Below are 20,558 nucleotides of genomic sequence, written 5' to 3'. Positions count from 1 at the left end.
GAAAAATATGATATATTTGTGAGTGAAAATGCAGCTAAAATTAGTACCTGCATACAAGAGAATGGTTTTCTGTTTGCTTATTTCTTTATACGTCAGATGTCAGAGGTAGAACCCCAGGATATGAAGCTTGTAGTTTTTGGAAGGGTAAAACTTTGGTCACATCCCTCTTTTGATGTTACCATTCCTCTCTTCTGAAATAAGAATATGACTTACTTTGCTTTTCAAAAGCCCCCAAAAGATAAAAGTTTGCTTCTAGTCTCACAGGATATCTTCAACATGAATTTTTGAGCAATATTGGACCTGTTAGATTTACTTGGACTCTTGAAGACAGGGTAAATACATTCCTCATTATAACATAAGGCTTTCAAAGATTTGGACAAATTTTTTAACTTGAACATAATATGTCCAGTATAGATTTATAAATAGTGAAGTCTTGGTTCATAGTTGATTTTATTGTTTTGAAAGATGGAAGAAACTTTAGTTAGGGACACATCCTAAGTAGAGGATACAGAATACTCAGGTTAAACCTTGAGTTTCCTTTTCTGTTCTCATCTTATTTTCTGAGTTGGAGGATGCTACAGGTTCTCTGCTTCACTGTCTCCCTCTGTGTTATTGCCGGCAAATCATAGACTGCAAGTAATGAAGCTGGAGCTTTGCACTTCTATGTTGTTCTGTTAATTATGTTTATTTACATAGTAAAATTTTGAACACAGCACTCACAAGCTTGATGTTGAACTCGGGCCCTAAAAGTGAAAGAATGAGACTTTCTTCCTTTTGAAAGTCCTAATAATATTAGCAAATAGTTAATGGGAAGTCAATAAGAATATATAACAGGTTAAGAAGTCAACAAGAATATGCAAACAAAATAAATTCGCTTCTTAATAAATAAATATATAACCAACAGACTTATGTATTATTTTATTATTACTATTATTATTTGAGAATTTCATTCATTTATATAGTGTAATATATTTTGAACAAATCCACCATAATTTGACTCTACTTAACATAAGCCTTATCACCTCTACCACGTTTCTTTCCCAAGTTTATATTTTGGCCAAACAAACAAACCACAACAACAACAACAAAAATAAAAACAAAAAAATCGAAAAGCATTGTTGCCTCTAAGAACATTCACAGGAGCATGAGTAGCATCTCAGGGACAAAATTCCTGGAAAAAAGTCATTCTTTCATCTCTAAAAAGTCATAAATCACCTCAGCAGCTAGTAATCATCCTTAGTGGGCCTCCTAACATCCATGTTGAGAGTTTTACTGACTTGATCATGGCAATTAAACAGGTGGTCGGCTTTAAGTCAGCATGTAACATTGGTCTCCACACATATGGGAGGTGTGTATATTAAACTATGTTATGTAATGGGGAAATAGGTAATCCTATATGTTTTAATGTAACCGAGTATAATATTTTAATATAAATATAAAATCGTAAAGCTAAAATTATAATCTGTTATTTCATAATTCAGATATTGACATCAAAGGAAAGAGAGAACTTTCTTATGATCAGCAAAATTTAGACTTGTTGCATATCTCCCTGTTTACCCCAAAGAACTCATAATCAGTATATCTTTATAGAAAATGAACAAATATATTAAAGCATTGCTGAGAGTTCATTTCCAATGATCATCTTCTTAAACATTTACTAAGCACAATAAATTCATACTACTTGACAGTCATACTCATGTAGTATGATATTTATAAATTAAGGGTCTTTTCCTTCATTTGCTAAATCAAGACATTTCTTGCATGTTAGGACTGAGATGCCAATGTCTCAATGCATACTTTTCACATAACGTGCTTTCAATTTTTCAGCCTTTGTTCAAAATACAGAAAAAGTAAATGTAAGAAAAAAATTGAATGTCTTGAACATTGCTCACTGGTAAATTTGGATCCGTGGCAAAAATACATAGTAGATCAGACTGTCATGAAAAACAAGAAGTCCCATTAATCTCCATCAACAGCTATAAACACTTGAAAACCACACTTTTCCCTAAATGATCATTTCCTGTAACAAAATATAACTGTTGAAAAGTCTTTCTGATGCATTAAAGTGTGACATGTCTTGTCACACTTGGTGGTCGCTTGGTGACCTCTACTTAACTCTATTTTATATTTTGTCTTTATTTAGCTCTTGGCAATTTAACTTTGAGAAGCCTCTTTTCCTATCAGAAAATAACTACATAGAGAAATCCTAAGGTAGTTATTTGTGAAATATATGCAAATCTCATACTCAGAGACATAGACCCTATGTTGGCTTATAACAGAATAATTACTATATTAGCATGAAGAGAAAATTCATTAACAGTTACTGTATATTTTACTAAGATTTATCAAAATGAATATAGGGTACTAAATGATTTATAATTCCAGTAGGTATTTTATTATAAGGCAACAATCAGTCATTCCTTATTCCTTAAAACTCCTAGAGAATATAGAATAATATGGTCTAAATTCTTTACCATGAAGCAAAGTAACATTATCATTAGATGAAATTCAGATTGTTTTGATTGAGGATGTCACCTATCATGAGAAGTATGAGAAAAAATTACACTTTCAATAGCCACAGTGATTTATCACTTTCCAGGGAAAACAAAGCTGTAACATCAAGTGGCGTGGCCGGTAATTAACTTTACACCAGGCAGAGCCTCCTTCTACTCCTTTTTAAAGAACATGGCTTGAGGGTTATAATGCACAGTGTTATAGACTCTCTGGGATGAACATCAACAGAAACTTCACTTAAGTCATAAGCATCTCTCCTAACTTTAGAAAATATTATTAAGAAAGCAGACAAAAGCATTTAACTCACTTCCTCCCCTGGTGTCCTTAGGGACTGCGATTCTCTGGAAAATGATTCTTAACAACCCGAGGGGTGGACAGCAATTCCAGAAGACAGCTCTTGTGTGCAAAACAAAGCCGGCTTAGGCTGACAAGCTGGGATTCATGGCTCTGAGTTGTTTCTATAGCTTTGTGAAAAGCAGTGACCTTGAACCAGTAATCTCCATGATGTGATTCAAGTTCAAAGAAAAAGAACTGAAGTGGAACTGAAGTGAATGACTAGGGTTACAGAAGGAGCATCAAGTAGGCCAGCACTCAAAGAACAAACCAATACAGTTGCTCTTATTATATCTATTTTATTCAATAATAAAACTTAAAATATCAAGACAACATTTTAAGGTTATTGTAACTCAATAATTGCAAAGGTTTAGGTTTCATGACACATAATTATAAGGGAATCATTTCCTTAATACAAAATTTAGTTATATTCTCAGTTGTGTGCTTTAAAATATCCAATAATAGAATTTCAGAATGAACAGCTCTGATTTAAAAGTTCTTGACAGTAGAACTATGTGTGTATATCAAGCCAAGGAAATAAAATAATCAGGTCAAATGGCTAATATCAACAGATATGTCACTTTCTAATTTTTCTCTCAACAACAATGATAATAATAGACATATTCAGACTAAAATGATCTTGTCAAATACTTTAATAAGAAAGAGAAAAGTTATACCATGCATATCCCTAAAGATAGATAAATTCTTTGTGTAGAATATAGGCAACTGCAAGGCATAGATTTAATATTAATATATCATGGGTTTTGCTCACTGTAAGATGATCAAAGGAAGGAAGTGATTTTATCATTTTTAGATGAAAGTTAAATTTCTTCATGCTCATAAATTTTCAACTTCTTTCTTCCCACCTTTGTCCTTAGTAATATTAAGTGTGTTTGTTTGGTATTCTCATGGAATATTTACAGCTAGCTGATTAGACTGCAGTTGTTAGTCAATTTATTTATATGCCTTTGGCTACTGGAAGGCCATAAACAAAGAGGTAATTCAGCAAAACAAAAATGAAAGCTCATTTACTTGTCCACTCAGCTAACCACCATCTGAATAAATATACTGTACTCATGAGCCTGACATACCATTGGCAAGGTATATTTCATTGAGTATCATTTAGTGTCCATTGCTGTCATGAGTAACCTGATAAATGCAACAACTCAATAATTCAATTGTGTTGCTTCTACTACATTCTGCTAGAAATATAGGATTGGAAGATATTCAGATTCCTTTAACTTAATTTGTACATTCCATGAAACCAAATAGTCTTCTACAATTGATTTAGTTTGACATAAAATGGCTCTCTGCTAGTCTGCTGTTACACTGTACTTAGACAAGTACATGAAGGAAGTTGTGTCAACAAGAGAACAATATGTTTCAAAGATCTTTATTCTCCTTTGGATAAACAAACAAACAAAAAGATAACTTTCAGATTCTTGTAGGGATTTTCACATCTTACCTTGACATACCAGCTCTGTTTCCTCATAGCAGGGAGCATAATTTAGCCTCATAACTAACATAGGTAACCCTCACTTATATGATTGTGCTATGCATGGATTTCCTGAACTACTATAGACTTCAATAACACCTGTTTCCAAGCAGCAAGCTTTGATAAATCATGACATCATTACTGTGAGTAATTCCATCAAGTGTAAGTTGTCTTCCTGTTCCCAGTCCACAAATTGCTCCTTTATGTAATTCTCATCACATCATCCCATGTCATTTCTTCCAATGTCTGAAGGTGACTAATTTTGAGTCTCTTCTAATTCCATTTTGCTTCTTTATGGTAAAGCTCCGAGAAACACACACACACACATACACACACACATACACACACACACACACCTGAACAGAACACCAATGGCTCATGCTCTAAGATCAATAATCAACAAATGGGACCTCATAAAGTTACAAAACTTCTGTGAGGCAAAGGACACTGTCAATAGGACAAAATGACAACCAAAAGACTGGGAAAAGATTTTAACCAATCTTATATCCAACAGATGGCTAATATCCAAAATATACAAAGAACTCAAGAAGTTAGACTCTAGGGAAGCAAATAACCCTATTAAAAATGGAGTACATAGCTAAACAGAGAATTATCAACTGAGGAATCTCAAATGTCTGAGAAGCACTTAAATAAATGTTCAACATTCTTAGTCATCAGGGAAATGCAAATGAAAAGGATCCTGAGGTTCCTCCTCACATCAGTCAGAATGGCTAATATCAAATACTCAGGTGATAGCACATGTTGGTGAGGGTGTGGGGAAAGAGGAACATTCCTCTATTGTTGGTGGGCCTGCAAGCTAGTAAAACCTCTTTGGAAATCAATCTGGTGTTTCCTGAGAAAATTGGAAATAGTTCTACCTGAAGACCCATTTGTACCACTCCTGGGCATATACTAAAAAGATACTCCAACATGTAACAAGGACCCATGCTTCATTATATTTATAGTAGCCTTACATATAATAGCCAGAACCTAGAAAATAACCCAAATGTCTCTCAACAAAAGAACAGATACAGAAAATGTGGTACATTTACACGATGGAGTTCTACTCGGTGAGTAAAAATGATGACTTCACGAAATTTGTAGGCAAATGGATGGAAATAGAAAATATCCAGAGTGAAGTAACTTAGACACAAAAGAACAAACAAGGTATGTACTCACTGATAAATGGATATTAACCCCAAAGTTCGCAATGTCCATGATACAACCCACAGACCATATGGAGCTTAGGAGGAAGAAAGACCAAGATGTGGTTGCTTCAGTCCTGCAAATATGTAGAAGTGGGGGATGAGGAACTGGGATAGCCACTGGAGAGTCCCAAAGGCCAGGGAAGGGAGGCTCCCAGGACTTTAGTCAAAATGCTCAGCTAAGGGGAGATAGAACCTGTAGAGAACACTTCCACTGGATAGGCATGGCCCCCAGGTAAGGGATGGGACCACCCATCCATCTCAAAGTTTTTAATCCAGAAATGTTCCTGTTCATAGGAAAGACAGAGACAAAGAAAAGGAGCAGAGACTGAAAAAAGGGAGATGTGGGAACTGCCCCACTTGGGGATGCATCCTGTCTGTAGACACCAAACGCTCACATTGTTGCTGTTGCCAAGAGAAGTTTGCTGACAGAAACCTTGTGTGGCTGTTCTCTGGAAGGTTCTGCCAGCACTTGACTAATGCAGATAAGGATGTTTGGTTATAACCACCTGTCTGACCTCAGTGACCCTGGTCAGGGAGCTGGTGGAAGAACTATAGAAGAATAGAAGGATTGGAACCCCATAGGAAGAACAATGTCTGCTAGCCAGACCTCCATGCTCCCGGGGAGTAGATCTCCAACCAAGGAGAGTACAGGGAGGAATCCAGGGTTCTAGATACATATGTAGCAGAGGATGGCCTTGTCTAACATCAAAGAGGTGGGAGACCCTCAGTCCTGATGAGGCTTGATGCCACAGCTTAGGGGGATGCTGGAGCCATGGGGCTGGAGTGGGTGGAAGAGTGGGTGGGGGAGCAATCTCATAGAGGCAAAGGGAAGGAGAAGGCAGATGTGGGATAGGGGGTTGTGGAGGCATAACTGGGAAGGGGGATATCATTTACAATGTAAACAAATGAAATAATTAATAAAAAATGAAAGAGAGAGAGAGAGAAAGAGAGAGAGAGAGAAGAAAGAAGACAGGAAATAAAAACCAAAGAATTTGTAAGTTGCCTTGTGAATTTCTCTGTTGCTCCTACATGACCACCATAGAATATAATGAACTAAATAAAAGGTAAACAAATGAGCAACACCCAATTAAATTTTATGGAATTCAAAATGTAAGTCAAATCATGAAGTTTTATCATTTTTCTTTTATATTTTTCCAACCATTAAAATCAAAGAAACACAGTTGTAAACGATACAAAAATGGTTGGCTGCACTTGAACTTCAGGTCATAAGGTTTGATACCTACCTTTAAAATACTGATAAAATTGGGAGAAAAAGAGAGATAGCAACCAAGCCTTGCTGGTTAAATAAAACAAAGGCATATTTCTGTTTAGGAGGAAGAAGTCTCAACTAGCGCTGTGCATGTCCAATGTCATTCATCAGTGTGGCTGCCTCAGTCACAACAAATACAGCTCATGTGCCTTCTCTCCCTCTAGACTTTTCTGGGTATTTTGTTATTCTAAATTAATTTGCAAATTGTTCATTTTAATTCTGTGAAGAATTGAGTTGGAATTTTGATGGGGATTGCATTGAATATGTAGATTGCTTTTGGTAAAATGGCCATTCATGAGCATGGGAGACCTTTCCATCTTCTGGGATCTTCTTCAATTTTTTTCTTCAGAGACTTGAAGTTCTTGTTGTACAGATCTGTCACTTGCTTGGTTAGATTCACACCAAGGTATTTTATATTATTTGTGACTATTGTAAAGGATGTATTTCCTTAATTTCTTTCTCAGCCTGTTTATCCTTTGAGTAGAGGAAGGCTACTGATTTGTTTGAGTTAATTTTATATCCAGCCACTTTGCTGAAGTTATTTATCAGGTTTAGGAGTTCTCTGGTAGAATTCTTGGGGTCGCTTAGGTATATTATCAAAACATCTGAAAATAGTGATATTTTAACTTCTCCCATTCTAATTTGTATCCCTTTGACCTCCTTTTCTTGTCTAATTGCTCTGGCTTGTAAATAAGTCTGCAGCCCTATTGACAATCTTTACCTTTTTAAATTTTATTCTGTTACAATTGGCACAGACCTCTTTCTCCAGTGCCCTGCCATTAGCTTGTACTGTGCTACCAAGTAAAAATAAATAAATAAATAAATAAATAAATAAATAAATAAAACTAACCAATGACAGAAGCATCTCAGAGAATGAAGAATGCAAACTTTTCTTCCATATATATTATTTATCCCACATATTTCGGTTCAGTGATAGAAACAAGCACACATTCAATGTGATGTTTCAATACGTGTTCATGGGTAACCAGGTTAAAGATATCTGTTGCCTCATTTACCACAAAATATTTATGGTGAAAATATGCAAGTCCTTTTTTCTAGCATCTTGGAATAATTCCCAATTTTATCCTGTTGAATCACATAAAATCACATTACATCATGGAATTTTAAAGTAGGATACATTTTTCAGAAGAAAGAGAGAGAGACAGAGACAGAGAGAGACAGAAAGAGAGAGAGAGAGAGAGAGAGAGAGAGAGAGAGAGAGAGAGAGAGAGAGAATTATCAAAAATTGGTTGAACATGGAAGTAGCTGTCCCAGAAAGCTAATGTTATGCATACCAGGAATGATGTCTGGAGATCTACTTTTCTTTTGATCAATGCAAAACAATGCAGTAGAACATACCAGACACACTGGACGTCCAGTTTGGTACACTTAGAAAAGTTGCCATGGCTCTAAGCCAGCAAGCCTTGCCACATCAGAATGAACTTATAATGTAAGCCCCAAAATGCTCCAAAGAGTGTTAATTATTAATTATTACACCAAAATATTACTGCTCTAAACACAAGGATATTAATGTGAATGTGCATATAAAAACAGCTAGTAAAAGGTATATACTCCTATGCTTTTAAGTATTGCCAATATCAGTCATGATACATAAACTATATGAATAGACCTGCAGCTCTGTATAACATATCTATAGCTTCAACCAATTAGACATCTAATCTATTAGAAAAAATATTCACAAGTATACTCCAAATGTATTGTTTTCATTTCATTTTTAAAAACATCATATTTTCCTAAATATCACATGTAAGTTTTATATAAAATTAAGCATCTTAAGAATACTAATCATGATTTAATTTATGGAGGATTACGATGATTATAATAAATATTGTGACATATATAGAAAGGACTGGGATGGCCTTCAATTTAATCTCCAAGAAGAAGTCCCTCACAAAGGCAGAGAAATTTTCACTGTGACATGAAATAAATATAGAAATGAAGTAAAATCTGTAAATTTATTATATATCTGAAAAAAATCAAGCAGTTTCAGATAGAAAATTCTATCACTCTAGTACAGAGGTTCTCTGTTTCTTGCATCAGCTTTCACAGGAGTAACTCTGAAGCTTTGGGTTAAATAATTATTTAGCTTTTTTTCCAAATGCACACAACTAAAAATGACATTTTATTGAAGAGGCTAATGTCCAGATGCATCAGAATGTAGAACAGTAAGGCCAGGACTGTTTTCTGTTTTTACTTGGAAGAAAACTCTATGCACAGAGGCCAGGAAGTGAGCCATCCCAGAATGTTGCTGGAGGACTCTCTTCAGGCACTTGACCTTGGCAAATCATGGACTGTTCAGAGCCTACAGTAGTCAGGACCTCAGAATTCACATCCCTCAGGATAGCCTAGGATGGTACAGCTGCTAGTGGGATCTAGGTATTTCCTTATTTCTAATTAATTTAAGATAAGATAGCAATCAAGGCAGAAGTTGGGTGCAAAGATGCTAAATGTAGCTTGAGAAATATTTCTAAAATTTTGTTCAGTCTCAGAAGTTGAAAGAGCCAGATCTTGTGATAAGAATTAAGAGAGCATTCTGATATGCTAAGAAAGAGAGGTCAGGTATAATTACTGAAAGTAAAATAGGAGGACAGCTCTCATAGGTGATAAATATTCTTCTGAAAATACCTTATTTGTTTTTGGAAGGCAATATTCTTTCTTTAACTGTCTGCCTAAAGAAAATGCATCCTGGATGCAGAAACTTAATGTTTTCCCAAGCTCAGTGTAGTTTCTTATACAATATTCATCATTCCTTCAGAATTTGCTAGGCTTGTTATGAAACTGACTAGATTCTTACAGAAAATCTCTAAGGTATTAAAAAATGTTTTTTTTAATTTTAAAAGAGAGAAAATGCCAATACTGTCCTATGTAATATGTATATATATATTACACATATATATTACACAGGATATATATATATATATATGTATACATATATATATGTGGATATTATATGGTATATAGCCATTGAAATAAAATGAAAAAAAAACCAACTAGAAAAAGAGAAATTCATGTTTTGTAACTTCTCATTATGTCTATAATCAAGCACATCAAAACTTTAAAGATGAAATATGTCTTTAATCTAAGGATTTATGAGGAAGACTTATCTGGATCTCACTGACTGTCAAGCCAATCTTATCTATGTAGTGACACTCTGCCTGAGGGGAAAAAAACAGAGCAAACAATGTACACTTACATTTTTCAAAGAGAAAATATACAAATAAGGAGTATTAGGGCTTGAGAGATGGCTCTGTACTTAAGAACATTTGTTGTTCCTGCTGAGGAACTGGGCTCTATTTGCAGCAATAACATAGAAACTTATGTGTATAACTATAGTTCTAGGAGATCGAGACTATCTTAAGACTACTTGAAGCAGTGCCAATATAGTGCAAGTGCACAGAAACAATTGGGCAAAACATGCCCACACATAAAATAAAAATAAATAAATAAACAAAAGCGAAGGAATCGACATTTAATAAGTATTAATAAATGTAGCAAATATACTTAAATTATTTAAATCATGCTAAAATTATTTCATTCTTACTGGTATGTTTTTCTTCAAATTTTTAGTGACAAGCAATATAAATATGCAAACTTTCTCTTTGTTATCTCATTAAAAAATATGTCAGTTAATCGACTCAAAAGAATGACTATTTTATTTCATCATTTCACATCACATTTGCTTGGCTCTGCTAAATAAATGATAAGAACATAACAAACAGTCATTTCATAGAACTGGAAAACAGACTAGAAAAAGTCAAAGCTGCAAATGCATTCATTAAGTTTTCCTCAGAAACTTTACCTCCTCACCTTATCTATATTAATAAATGTTCTATCTAGTAAGGAAAACATCTGGGAATTAATCTTGCAATGAAAGGGGTTTCTGTGGAAACATCCTATTCCAAACATAGCAATTTTCAGGGAAAATATTTCAGTGGTAACACTTGCTTTGCATGTATAAAAGTTTCTTTATTTTATCTTAATCATCACAATGAAACACCTGCACAGCACACTGAAAATTTACATTTATTATTTAATTATTATTTGGGTTTTCATTCTTGAATTGTATTATAATTTTCTTACAAGGCATTTAGGCATCCTAATGTGCATATGAATGTCACTTTCATAAACAATGTATTACCACCTATCTTTCCTATATAACACTGCTATTATTTCACAGAATCTTTATACTCTTACGTTCAGTTACTAGCATATCTGGATTTATTACATAATAAAGTAAGAAGGGTCTTTCTGGTTACTGCTGAGGTACCTTCATTTGTAGTAAACACACATACACACAGACACACACACACACACACACACACACAGAGAGAGAGAGAGAGAGAGAGAGAGAGAGAGAGAGACAGAGAGAGAGAGAGACAGAGAGAGAGTCAGAGACAGACAGACAGATAGACAGACAGAGAGCAAGCACTGTCTGACAATGTTAGGTTTTGCTTTTATGTACTGCATCTCATAAGATCATTCTACTTCTACACCATTAGAATAATCTGCTGAGATTTCAAGGCTTGGGGATTTTAAGTGACATCAAGTATTTAAACATGCATTGCTCTCTTATTTAAATGATGGTCCCTCTAGAAGAGTATCACCTGTTTATAAAAGACTTTCAGAGTTCCCAAGCAGGAAAAAAAAAACTTCTAGGTCTTAGCTAGTTTATAGTTTTCATCACGAGTTAATATTAGTTGTTCTTTTTAAAATCAGTTCCAATACCTCTTATTTCTTAAACAGATCATAGTCTTCATATTTATACATCTAATTTCATATTCAGTATTATCTTTCTGTCCCATAAGAATATTAAGCCAATATTTGGCATCTTTATATTTCAACTGCATCTATCTATCTATCTCTCTATCTCTCTATCTATCTATCCATCTGTCTGTCATCTCTTTCTCTCTCTCTCTCTCTCTCTCTATATATATATATATATATATATATATGTGTGTGTGTGTGTGTGTGTGTGTGTGTGTGTGTGCATGTATGTGTTCATTTTCTTGAAAATAGATTTTTTTCTCATATTTTATATTCCAGTAAAAGTCTCCCATTCCTCTACTTCTTCCATTTTCTCACCACAACTCCTTCCATCTGGATTCAATGGACCATCCCTGTGCATTCGACTCTCAGTCTCTATGGGATCATATGAGCTTTGATCATGTATATTTAAAGGACTATGTTTTCATAATATCCTCCATCCCCTCTGGCTCTTACACTCTTTCAGTTTCCTTTGATGGTGGCTGAGAAAGGAACTGATATACTACAGTATAGCAGAATGTAATGACATACTGTAGGAGCTGATTTATGATTGTTTTTAATTGTCTTGTTTTCTGTTTTATTTAGACATTTTTTTTGGTATTACTCTAAGTCAAATTGAACATATTGTGTCAAGTTCTTGAGCACCCAAGCAGTTCGATCTTCAGGATTGGAACTCATATCAAAGTATGGTGGGTTACTCTCAAAGACTGTGCTATCATTGCCCTAGCATAACATGTAAGCTGAACGCCATTTTAGATCAAAGGGTTTGAGTCTGAATTGTGCTCACATTTTTCATTTGATAATGTGAAGAATACCTATACCAAATACGTTACGGTGTTCAAATAAGTGTGATAATATTGAGTGGTTATTCATAATTATTAAATAAAAAGAATTAAGATAACTCGGGAAAATTTAATATCACAAGAATTTCTTCGTTTAAGAAAGACTATTTTCAGGATAGAAAAAAATCGAATTTTCACAAATAATTTCACTTAACAGACCATCTATTCTCTCATTATTTGTCTTCTAGCAACAGTACTAAAGACACAGATTTCACCAGCTTCAATGTTAATATTTTTTTTAAAAAAAATCAGGAGTCTAAAATATAAGTAGACAATATACCATGTATAAAAATATTTTTGCTTGATATTTATGGCCAGATTAGTGTTTGTTTGGATAAAAGAAAAATTCCAGAGAGAATACTGTAATGTCATTAAGTATTCTGCAGAAGTTATTTAAAAAGTAACAGCTGTTAAATAGCTAAAAATTCAAATTAACACTACTGTTCATTTTTGTTTTGAAAGTATAGTTATGTTTTGGCAATATTTATTTATTATTTAATGCTTACAACATTTGTCCTATGAATACATACAACTACAATTGATCATACATGTTAAATTTTCATTGTGAATTATATGATTTAGAAACAGCAAATGGCATTCACTCAGTAGAGTATACACACAGTTTATCTGTAACACTCTGTGTGTGTGTATGTGTGCCAAAACATGGATGAACATATGTGTGTGTGTATGTGACTTGTGTGTAAACTAAAGAGATAGAGAACCAATGTAGTCATATTTATCACATTTTTTCAAAACCCATATAACAAATTCTTAAAGTGTACATATGGTTTCTTAAACAAACTAAGAAATTATTGAGACATAAAATTTAATTCAGAATTTACTATTTCCACTGACAATACACTAATTACTTTTTTTCTATCCATCTTTCTCTCTTCAGTGTGAGATGCTCAGCTCCTCAGTAGTAGAGCCACTTCATTATTGCACTCCTAGATTCTCTATCTTCTCATAATGTATATCTTTGTCACAGAACTGAAGTATTATTCCAATATATTCAACATCTAGTTCCTGCTTTCCCAACAAGGTCATTTAAATTTTATTTTAATTCCAAATATAATAAATCAATGTTATGAAGACAGGGACTACAGACTATAAATAAGAAACAGTTTTAAAGTTTCCCTCACTTTTTAATTGCACTGTTATAGTGTTACTGTGTAAATATTGTTAGTTTATACAACTTACATTATTAAAATTGAGTCAGGGTACACCACAGGGTATGGGCTAGTGGAGATCTAGATTCACATACCTTTGTTATTATCCATTCCCCCCACTGCATAAAGAGTTCCAACTGTAGATTTTCTGGGCTTAGTTCTTGGGCTTTGCATTAAAGTTCTTCTTTCGGGCAATAGATGATATTTCATTGCTTCCAGAATCAGTTTTTGACATTCCAGATCATTCTTGAATAGTGCATGGTTTTCAAGGTCAGCCAGTATCTGTGAATAATATGCAGCCACTGTTAATAGTGTATGCTGAACTGGTGAACATATGCTCTATGTATTGACAATAGAAGGTTAATTCCTTTGCCATTACTTTTACATTTGGAACACATTTGGATAGCAATCTTTCCTATTTTTCCTTCAAAATATTCACATTGGAACCAAAATATTTAAATATGCAATTGCTGTGGTTAATAAATTGATTCCTTAAATTCATTAATCTTCCAATTTTGATATATGTGTAAAATGTCATTAATATTAAAAGGGTGAATTTAAAATTCTCGCTATTAATGTGACTTTTAGCTAATTAGGAAAGATTAATTTGTTTATAAATAATTGTGTGTTCTTATTTTTATCAAAATGCAAATTAATAGTATGAAAATGTTTTAATAATATAAGCTAAGTTTGTTAAGTATTAAGCTTTACAAGCTATTATTGGCATTAATACTTGACTGGATAAAATTATTTTAATAGTTTAATATAATTAAAATACATCTTTAACTTAATTTCAGTAAATGTTACTTTCTACTCTTATTTTCTTGCTTTTCTAAATTTTGCATGTGGATAAAGGTCTTCTGTATACATGCATATTGTTTACAACTTAATTTGAAAATAAATGTGAGGGGCAAATCATTATTAACTTCAATTTTGTTTTAAAACTATTTATAGATGTTAGTCATTGAAGTGATTCTAATTTTCTTAATTTTGTGTCCAATATAATAAATTAATTAAATAAAGTAAATATTATGCATTACATAATAGAAACAAGAAACATAACTACCTTTCAGTTTGTTCAATCTAAGTAAATATATAGGATTAATGTGAATTGGACAAAATTTTTGATGATATTCAGTTTAATTCTTTGTTTCAGCATTATTGAAAATATTCATAATGATCCTTTGTATCACTTACAGATACTTCTTTAAACTATTAAACCACATCACATATTATCATAATTAAACATAGTAACACTTGGAGTTATATGTCTTATCACAGTCTTATTAAAGTATATGTAATCTAATTAATATTAAATTAAGAATATTTATTTTCTAAACTATTACTTAAAGTAAATTATTATTTTTTATTATATATGTCCATAGTATCCTTTAATTCTTTAGGATATTTTACATAAACCAGTATTAAACTGTGTAAAAGTGTTTTTCTGCATCCAATGAATTGGTCATATGATTTATTTCTTTAAGTCTGTTTATATAGTAAAATATATTTGTTTATGTACCTTCATTGTACCTGTATCTTTGCAATAAAACTGGTAGATGATATTTTTGATGCATTATACATGCAAGCATTTTGCTGAGAATATTTTAGTCTACATTTTATCAAAGATATTAGAATAAAATATGCTTTTTCTCGTGGATATTATTCTGGTTATGGTATAAAGGTAATATTGCCTTCTAAAAATAAAGATTTTTGTATTTTTTTCTATTTTTCTGAATTATTTGGGAATGAAATTTTAAAATATATCTTTTAAGGTCTCATAAACTAATATGCTTCCCTCATCTGTCTTTAAAACATTGTTATTGGATATTTTATTTATTTACAATACAGACATCATTCCCTTTCCCCATTTCCCCTCTCTAGAACCTTCCTATACCATCCTCCTCCTCCTTTTTGCTTTTATACAATTTTAATTACATGAAAATATTAAGGTCAGTTCTAGGTTGAGGGACTAGCAATACAATAGATGTAAATAGTCAAGGAAGAAGCAAGACAATAAACACAAATAGTCAAAGAACAAGCAAGGCAATAAACAAAGTCACATGATAACTTCCATGATCACTGTTTCTAAGGGCTTGTCAGGATGACCAAAATATCTGAGCCTACTTTCCCTGCCCTAGCCCAAAATCATTATCATGTTTGAAGCATACTTCCTTGTTCTAACCTAAAATTGAAATTCCTGTCTGAAATTACTTCTTTGTTCTAGCCTAATATTTAGATTCCTGCCTGAAATTACCTTTTTATTCTGGCCTAAGATTCAGATTCATGTCTGAAATTACTTTTTTATTCAAGACTAATGTCAGATTCCTGCCTGAAGCCTACTTTCTTGTCCTTGGCCCATGACATATTCTTGCCAAGCAACCCATTTCCTTATCCATGGACCTTGTCAGATTCTTGCTAAACAGTCCCCAAAACTCTCTACCTCTACCCCTTTTTAAATTTCATTAACAAGACTGAGGCTGTCTTAGGTAGTTCTGACAAGAATGCCTTCCTTACCCATCATTGAATATGCATTATCAAAAGCAATACACTTCTGTCTTATGTTAGTAAGTTTCTGTGCAGAATCTTACCCATCCTTGGTCTGCCAGCCTGTTAAATTAATAACTCTGTCTGGGGGTGCATTTTCATGTTTAAGCCATGTACTTTGGCTGCCAACATGTTGATGTGAAAATTTTTATATGGGAAATATTTTAATCATTGCTCCCACTTTACTCAATATTATGGGTTTACTTTCACAGGCAAATGGTTAAAGCTTGAAACAGTCATCTTAAGTGATGGAACACAGACACAGAAATATTTCATCTGATTTATGGATATTTTATATATACAGATTAATTCATCTCTTAACATTTAACTGGGATTCTTCTCTTTGTAGTCGATGACCATTAAGTGAGAGACCAGTCCAGGTAAATATAGTAAGAGAGTAAACTGACTTAAAAGGGACATCTGTATCATACTACTTCATTCTAGAACCCAAAATAGCTGACTGAAGTTAATGTGAAAAGTATCTAAGAAGTAAAAGTATTAGATAAACATAATAAAACAGTGTCTTTGGAACATAGCATGGCAAATGTACATGTTGCTTTATACTGGATATGACAACATACACAATCCCGAAGAAACTCAAGCCATATCAGGTGTCTATATGCAGAGGAGAGCTAGGCATTAAGTCTTAACCCAAAGTGAAGAGTTATTAACAACTACAGCTGCTTAAGAGTCACATTTCCATTTTCTCTCAGAATGTAGATCCTGATAAATGTACCATGTTCCAGTGAGAGCATGTGTTCACTACCAAGAATGTATAACCAATGTAATTTGGAACTGATATGTTGAAAAGAAAAAGACGACACAAGTCTGGTAGGTAAAGAAGTGGGAGAGTATCTCGGAGCAGTTGGGAAAGGTAGGAAAATAATTAAGTCTCACTGTATAATTTTATTATTTATTTATCTATTTTTATTGGTTATTATATTTATTTAAATTTCAAATTTTATTCCCTTTCTAGGGTTCCCCTCTGCAAACCCATATTCTACCCCACTCTCCCTGCTTCTGTGAGGATGCTTCCCTACCCACACACCCACTCCCACCTCACCACCCTAGCATTGATCCCTTACCCTGAGTAATTGATCCTCCACAGGACCAAGGGCCTCCCTTCCTGTTGAAGCCAGATAAGGTAATCCTCTGCTACATGTGCAGCTGAAGCCATAGGTCCCTCCACATGGGTCCCTCTTTGGATGGTGGCTTAGTCTCTGGGAGCTCTGGAGTGTCTGGTTAGTTGATATTGTTCTTCCTATGGGGTTATAAACCCTTTCATCATCTTCAGTCCTTCCCCTAACTCCTCAATTGGGGTCCCTGTCCTCAGTCTGAAGGTTGGCTGCAAGCATCTGCATCTCTATTGATCAGGCTCTGGCAGAGCCTCTCAGAAAACAGCTATATCACTCCACTTCTTGGCATCAGTGTCTGAGTTTGGTGTCTGCAGATGGGATGGATTCCCAGGTAAGACAGTCTCTAGATGGCCTTTCCTTTAGTCTCTGCTCCACTCTTTACACCTGTATTTCCTTTAGACAGGAGCAATTCGGGGTTAAAATTTTTGAGATGGGTGGGTGAACCCATTCCTCAACCAGGGGCCAAGCCTAACCACTGAATATGGCCTCTACAAGTTCTCTCTTCTCTTTATTGGATATTTCAGCTAATGTCATCCTCGTTGTGTCCTGGGAGTCTCTTGATTTCCTTAAATTACCAGTTATAATTTTTAAATCTTCAATAAATATTAATAATTAAAATGTAGTTTTAAAGGGCAGAAAGCTAGTAGAATGTCTATAAAGTATATTGATCACATCCATATCTTTCATATGTTCATGAATTCATGGCAATCTAGAGAATAATACTGAGTAAAAACTAAAGAAATAGCTGAGCTGAATATAGATCAAAGCAGCAGTAGAATATAGTCATTGATTATTAGATTTATATTATTAGATTTATAAAACTATGTCACATTTGAAAACAAAATGACAAAATATTATATATGTCTTATTATTTAAGACCTGCCCTTCTCAACAGAGTCTTTAAAGTCATAAGAACTTGTGATGCAGAATCTAAAACACCACAGATGCCATCTCAGAGTACAAAACCAGCAAATATTTTAATCACCATAGATGGATAAATTAGACATTCCATAATAAACCCAAATTTAATCAATATATATCACTCTACAAATCTAGCCCTACAGACAGTATTCAAAGGAAAACTTCAACCTAAGTAAGTTAAATACAATTATGAAAACACAGGGACTAAATATCTTATATGAGCAAAATAAAAAAAAATGGAAGTACACAATCTCACTCATCTCTCACTACCACCACTACTACCATTACCACCATAAACAAAAGCAACAAAACAACAATAACAAATAAAACAAGAATCAATGATAGATATCACTGAACATCAATGCTCTCAATTACTCATCAAAAATGACACAGACTTACAGAATGTATGCAAAAGAGAATCCATCTTCTGCTGTATCAAAGAAACACATCTCAACAGGAACAGTAGGTGATTTTTTTCCCTTAAAGTAAATTTATCTCAGAGTAAAATGTTGGAAATTTTTTTTCAAAGCAAATGGACTTCAGAAGTAAGCTGGTGTGACAATTTAAATATTGAAGAAAATAGACTTCAAGTCAAAACTAATCAAAAAGAGATTGGGAAGGACAGTACATACTCATCAAAGGAAAAAAATACACAAAGATGACATTTCAATCTTAATTTCTATGCTCCAAACAAAAGGGACACAAGTGTGTAAAGAAAACTACTATTATAATTTAATCACATATTTATCCTAACACACCAATAGTATAAGACTTTAATACACCACTCTAACCAAAGGATAGGATATTCAGACAAAACCTAAACAAAGAAGTGCTAGAAATAACAGATATTATGAATCAAAGAACCTAGAATACATTCATAAAAAATTTCATCCAATACAAAAGAATATACCTTCTTTTCATCATCTAATGGAACTTTTGCTAAAATTAGTGACATTCTTGGTAATAAAGCAAGTCTCAATAAATACAAGAAAATTAAACTAATACCCAGTATTCTATCAGATCACCATTGCTTATAGCTGATAAACTCATTAAAACTGAACAACTCTCTACTGAATGAAAATTGATGAATAAAAAGTGAATCAAGATAAATAAATTAAACACCTTCTATAACTGATTGAAAATAAGTACAGAAAATACCCTAAACATATGTGACAAAATGAAAATAGTTCTAAGAGGCAAGTTTATTCTAATACATGCCTACATACAGAACGTGGGGAGACCAAATACTTACAACTTAACAGCACCACTTAAAACTCTAAAACAGAAAAACAAAATAACATACAAAAGGAGTTGATTGGCAGAAACTCAGGGCTAAAAATCAATAAAAAGAAACAACAAGAGCAGCACAAACAATCAATGAAACAGAGTTAGTTCTATGAGAAAATTCAATAGATTGACGAGATTTTATCCAAATTACTAAAAGGCAGAGAAGGAATATCCAAATTAAAAAAAAATAGAAATGGAAATGTAGAAATAACAAGCACTAATGAAATACAGAGCATCATAAGGACATATGTTAAAAACTTGTACTCTACCAAATTGGAAAATCTATAAGAAATGAATAATTTTCTCAGTGTGTACCACTCACAAACATTAAATTATGATTATATAGTCAACTAACCTAAACCTATGTATAGCCATGAGTGAAATAGAAGCCATGATTAAAAGAATTCCAGCATAAATAACTCCAGGGCCAGAAGACTTTAAAGCATTATGCAATCAGACTTTCAAATAGGCTATTGCAATTATACATCAAACTATTCAACAAAATAGAAACCTAATAAACATTGCTTTAATATTTTTATGGGGCCACCATTACCCTGATAACCCAACCACATAAAATCCCAACAATCCAAAAGAATTACAGACTAATTTAATGTAATATCATAGATATAAATATACTCAATAAAATACTTAAAAATCAAATCCAATAACATATCAAAATATTACTTAACTTAATCAAGTATGATTCATCCCACAGAGATGGTTTATCATACAGTTGAAGAAATGTTCAACATCCTAATCCATCAAAGAAATGTAAATCAAAACCTCTATGAAATTTCATCTTACAATGTCCGAATGGTTAAACTCAATAACACAAGGGATAGCTCATGCTGGCAAGGATATGGAATAACGGAATTCATTGCTATCTGGAGGAAAATTTTGTATAGCCACTATGGAAAAAAGAGTGGCAATTCATCAGATGTGGAAAACAATCTATCTCAAGAACAAGGTATAACACACTTGGGCACACACTGAAGAATACTTTACCCTAAAGTCACTTGCTCAACTATGTACATAGCTTCTTTATTCACAG

At 33.3% G+C, this 20,558-nt stretch overlaps 1 protein-coding gene across 1 annotated transcript in view; it reads right to left on the bottom strand.

Moving 5' to 3' along the window:
* The window catches only part of Klhl1 (kelch like family member 1), a 356,587-nt gene that overhangs the window by 83,219 nt on the left and 252,810 nt on the right, over positions 1-20,558 (bottom strand). Inside the window, exon 6 of the mRNA XM_034498949.2 lies at positions 13,712-13,898. Within this exon, the coding sequence (XP_034354840.1) occupies positions 13,712-13,898 (187 nt within the window). The remainder of the gene's footprint in view (positions 1-13,711; positions 13,899-20,558) is intronic.

The sequence above is a fragment of the Arvicanthis niloticus genome, chromosome 3 (genome assembly GCF_011762505.2).
Source record: "Arvicanthis niloticus isolate mArvNil1 chromosome 3, mArvNil1.pat.X, whole genome shotgun sequence".
NCBI lineage: Eukaryota > Metazoa > Chordata > Mammalia > Rodentia > Muridae > Arvicanthis > Arvicanthis niloticus.
Note: the sequence above shows the minus strand (reverse complement) of the source record. Positions and strands in the feature narration are given on the sequence as shown.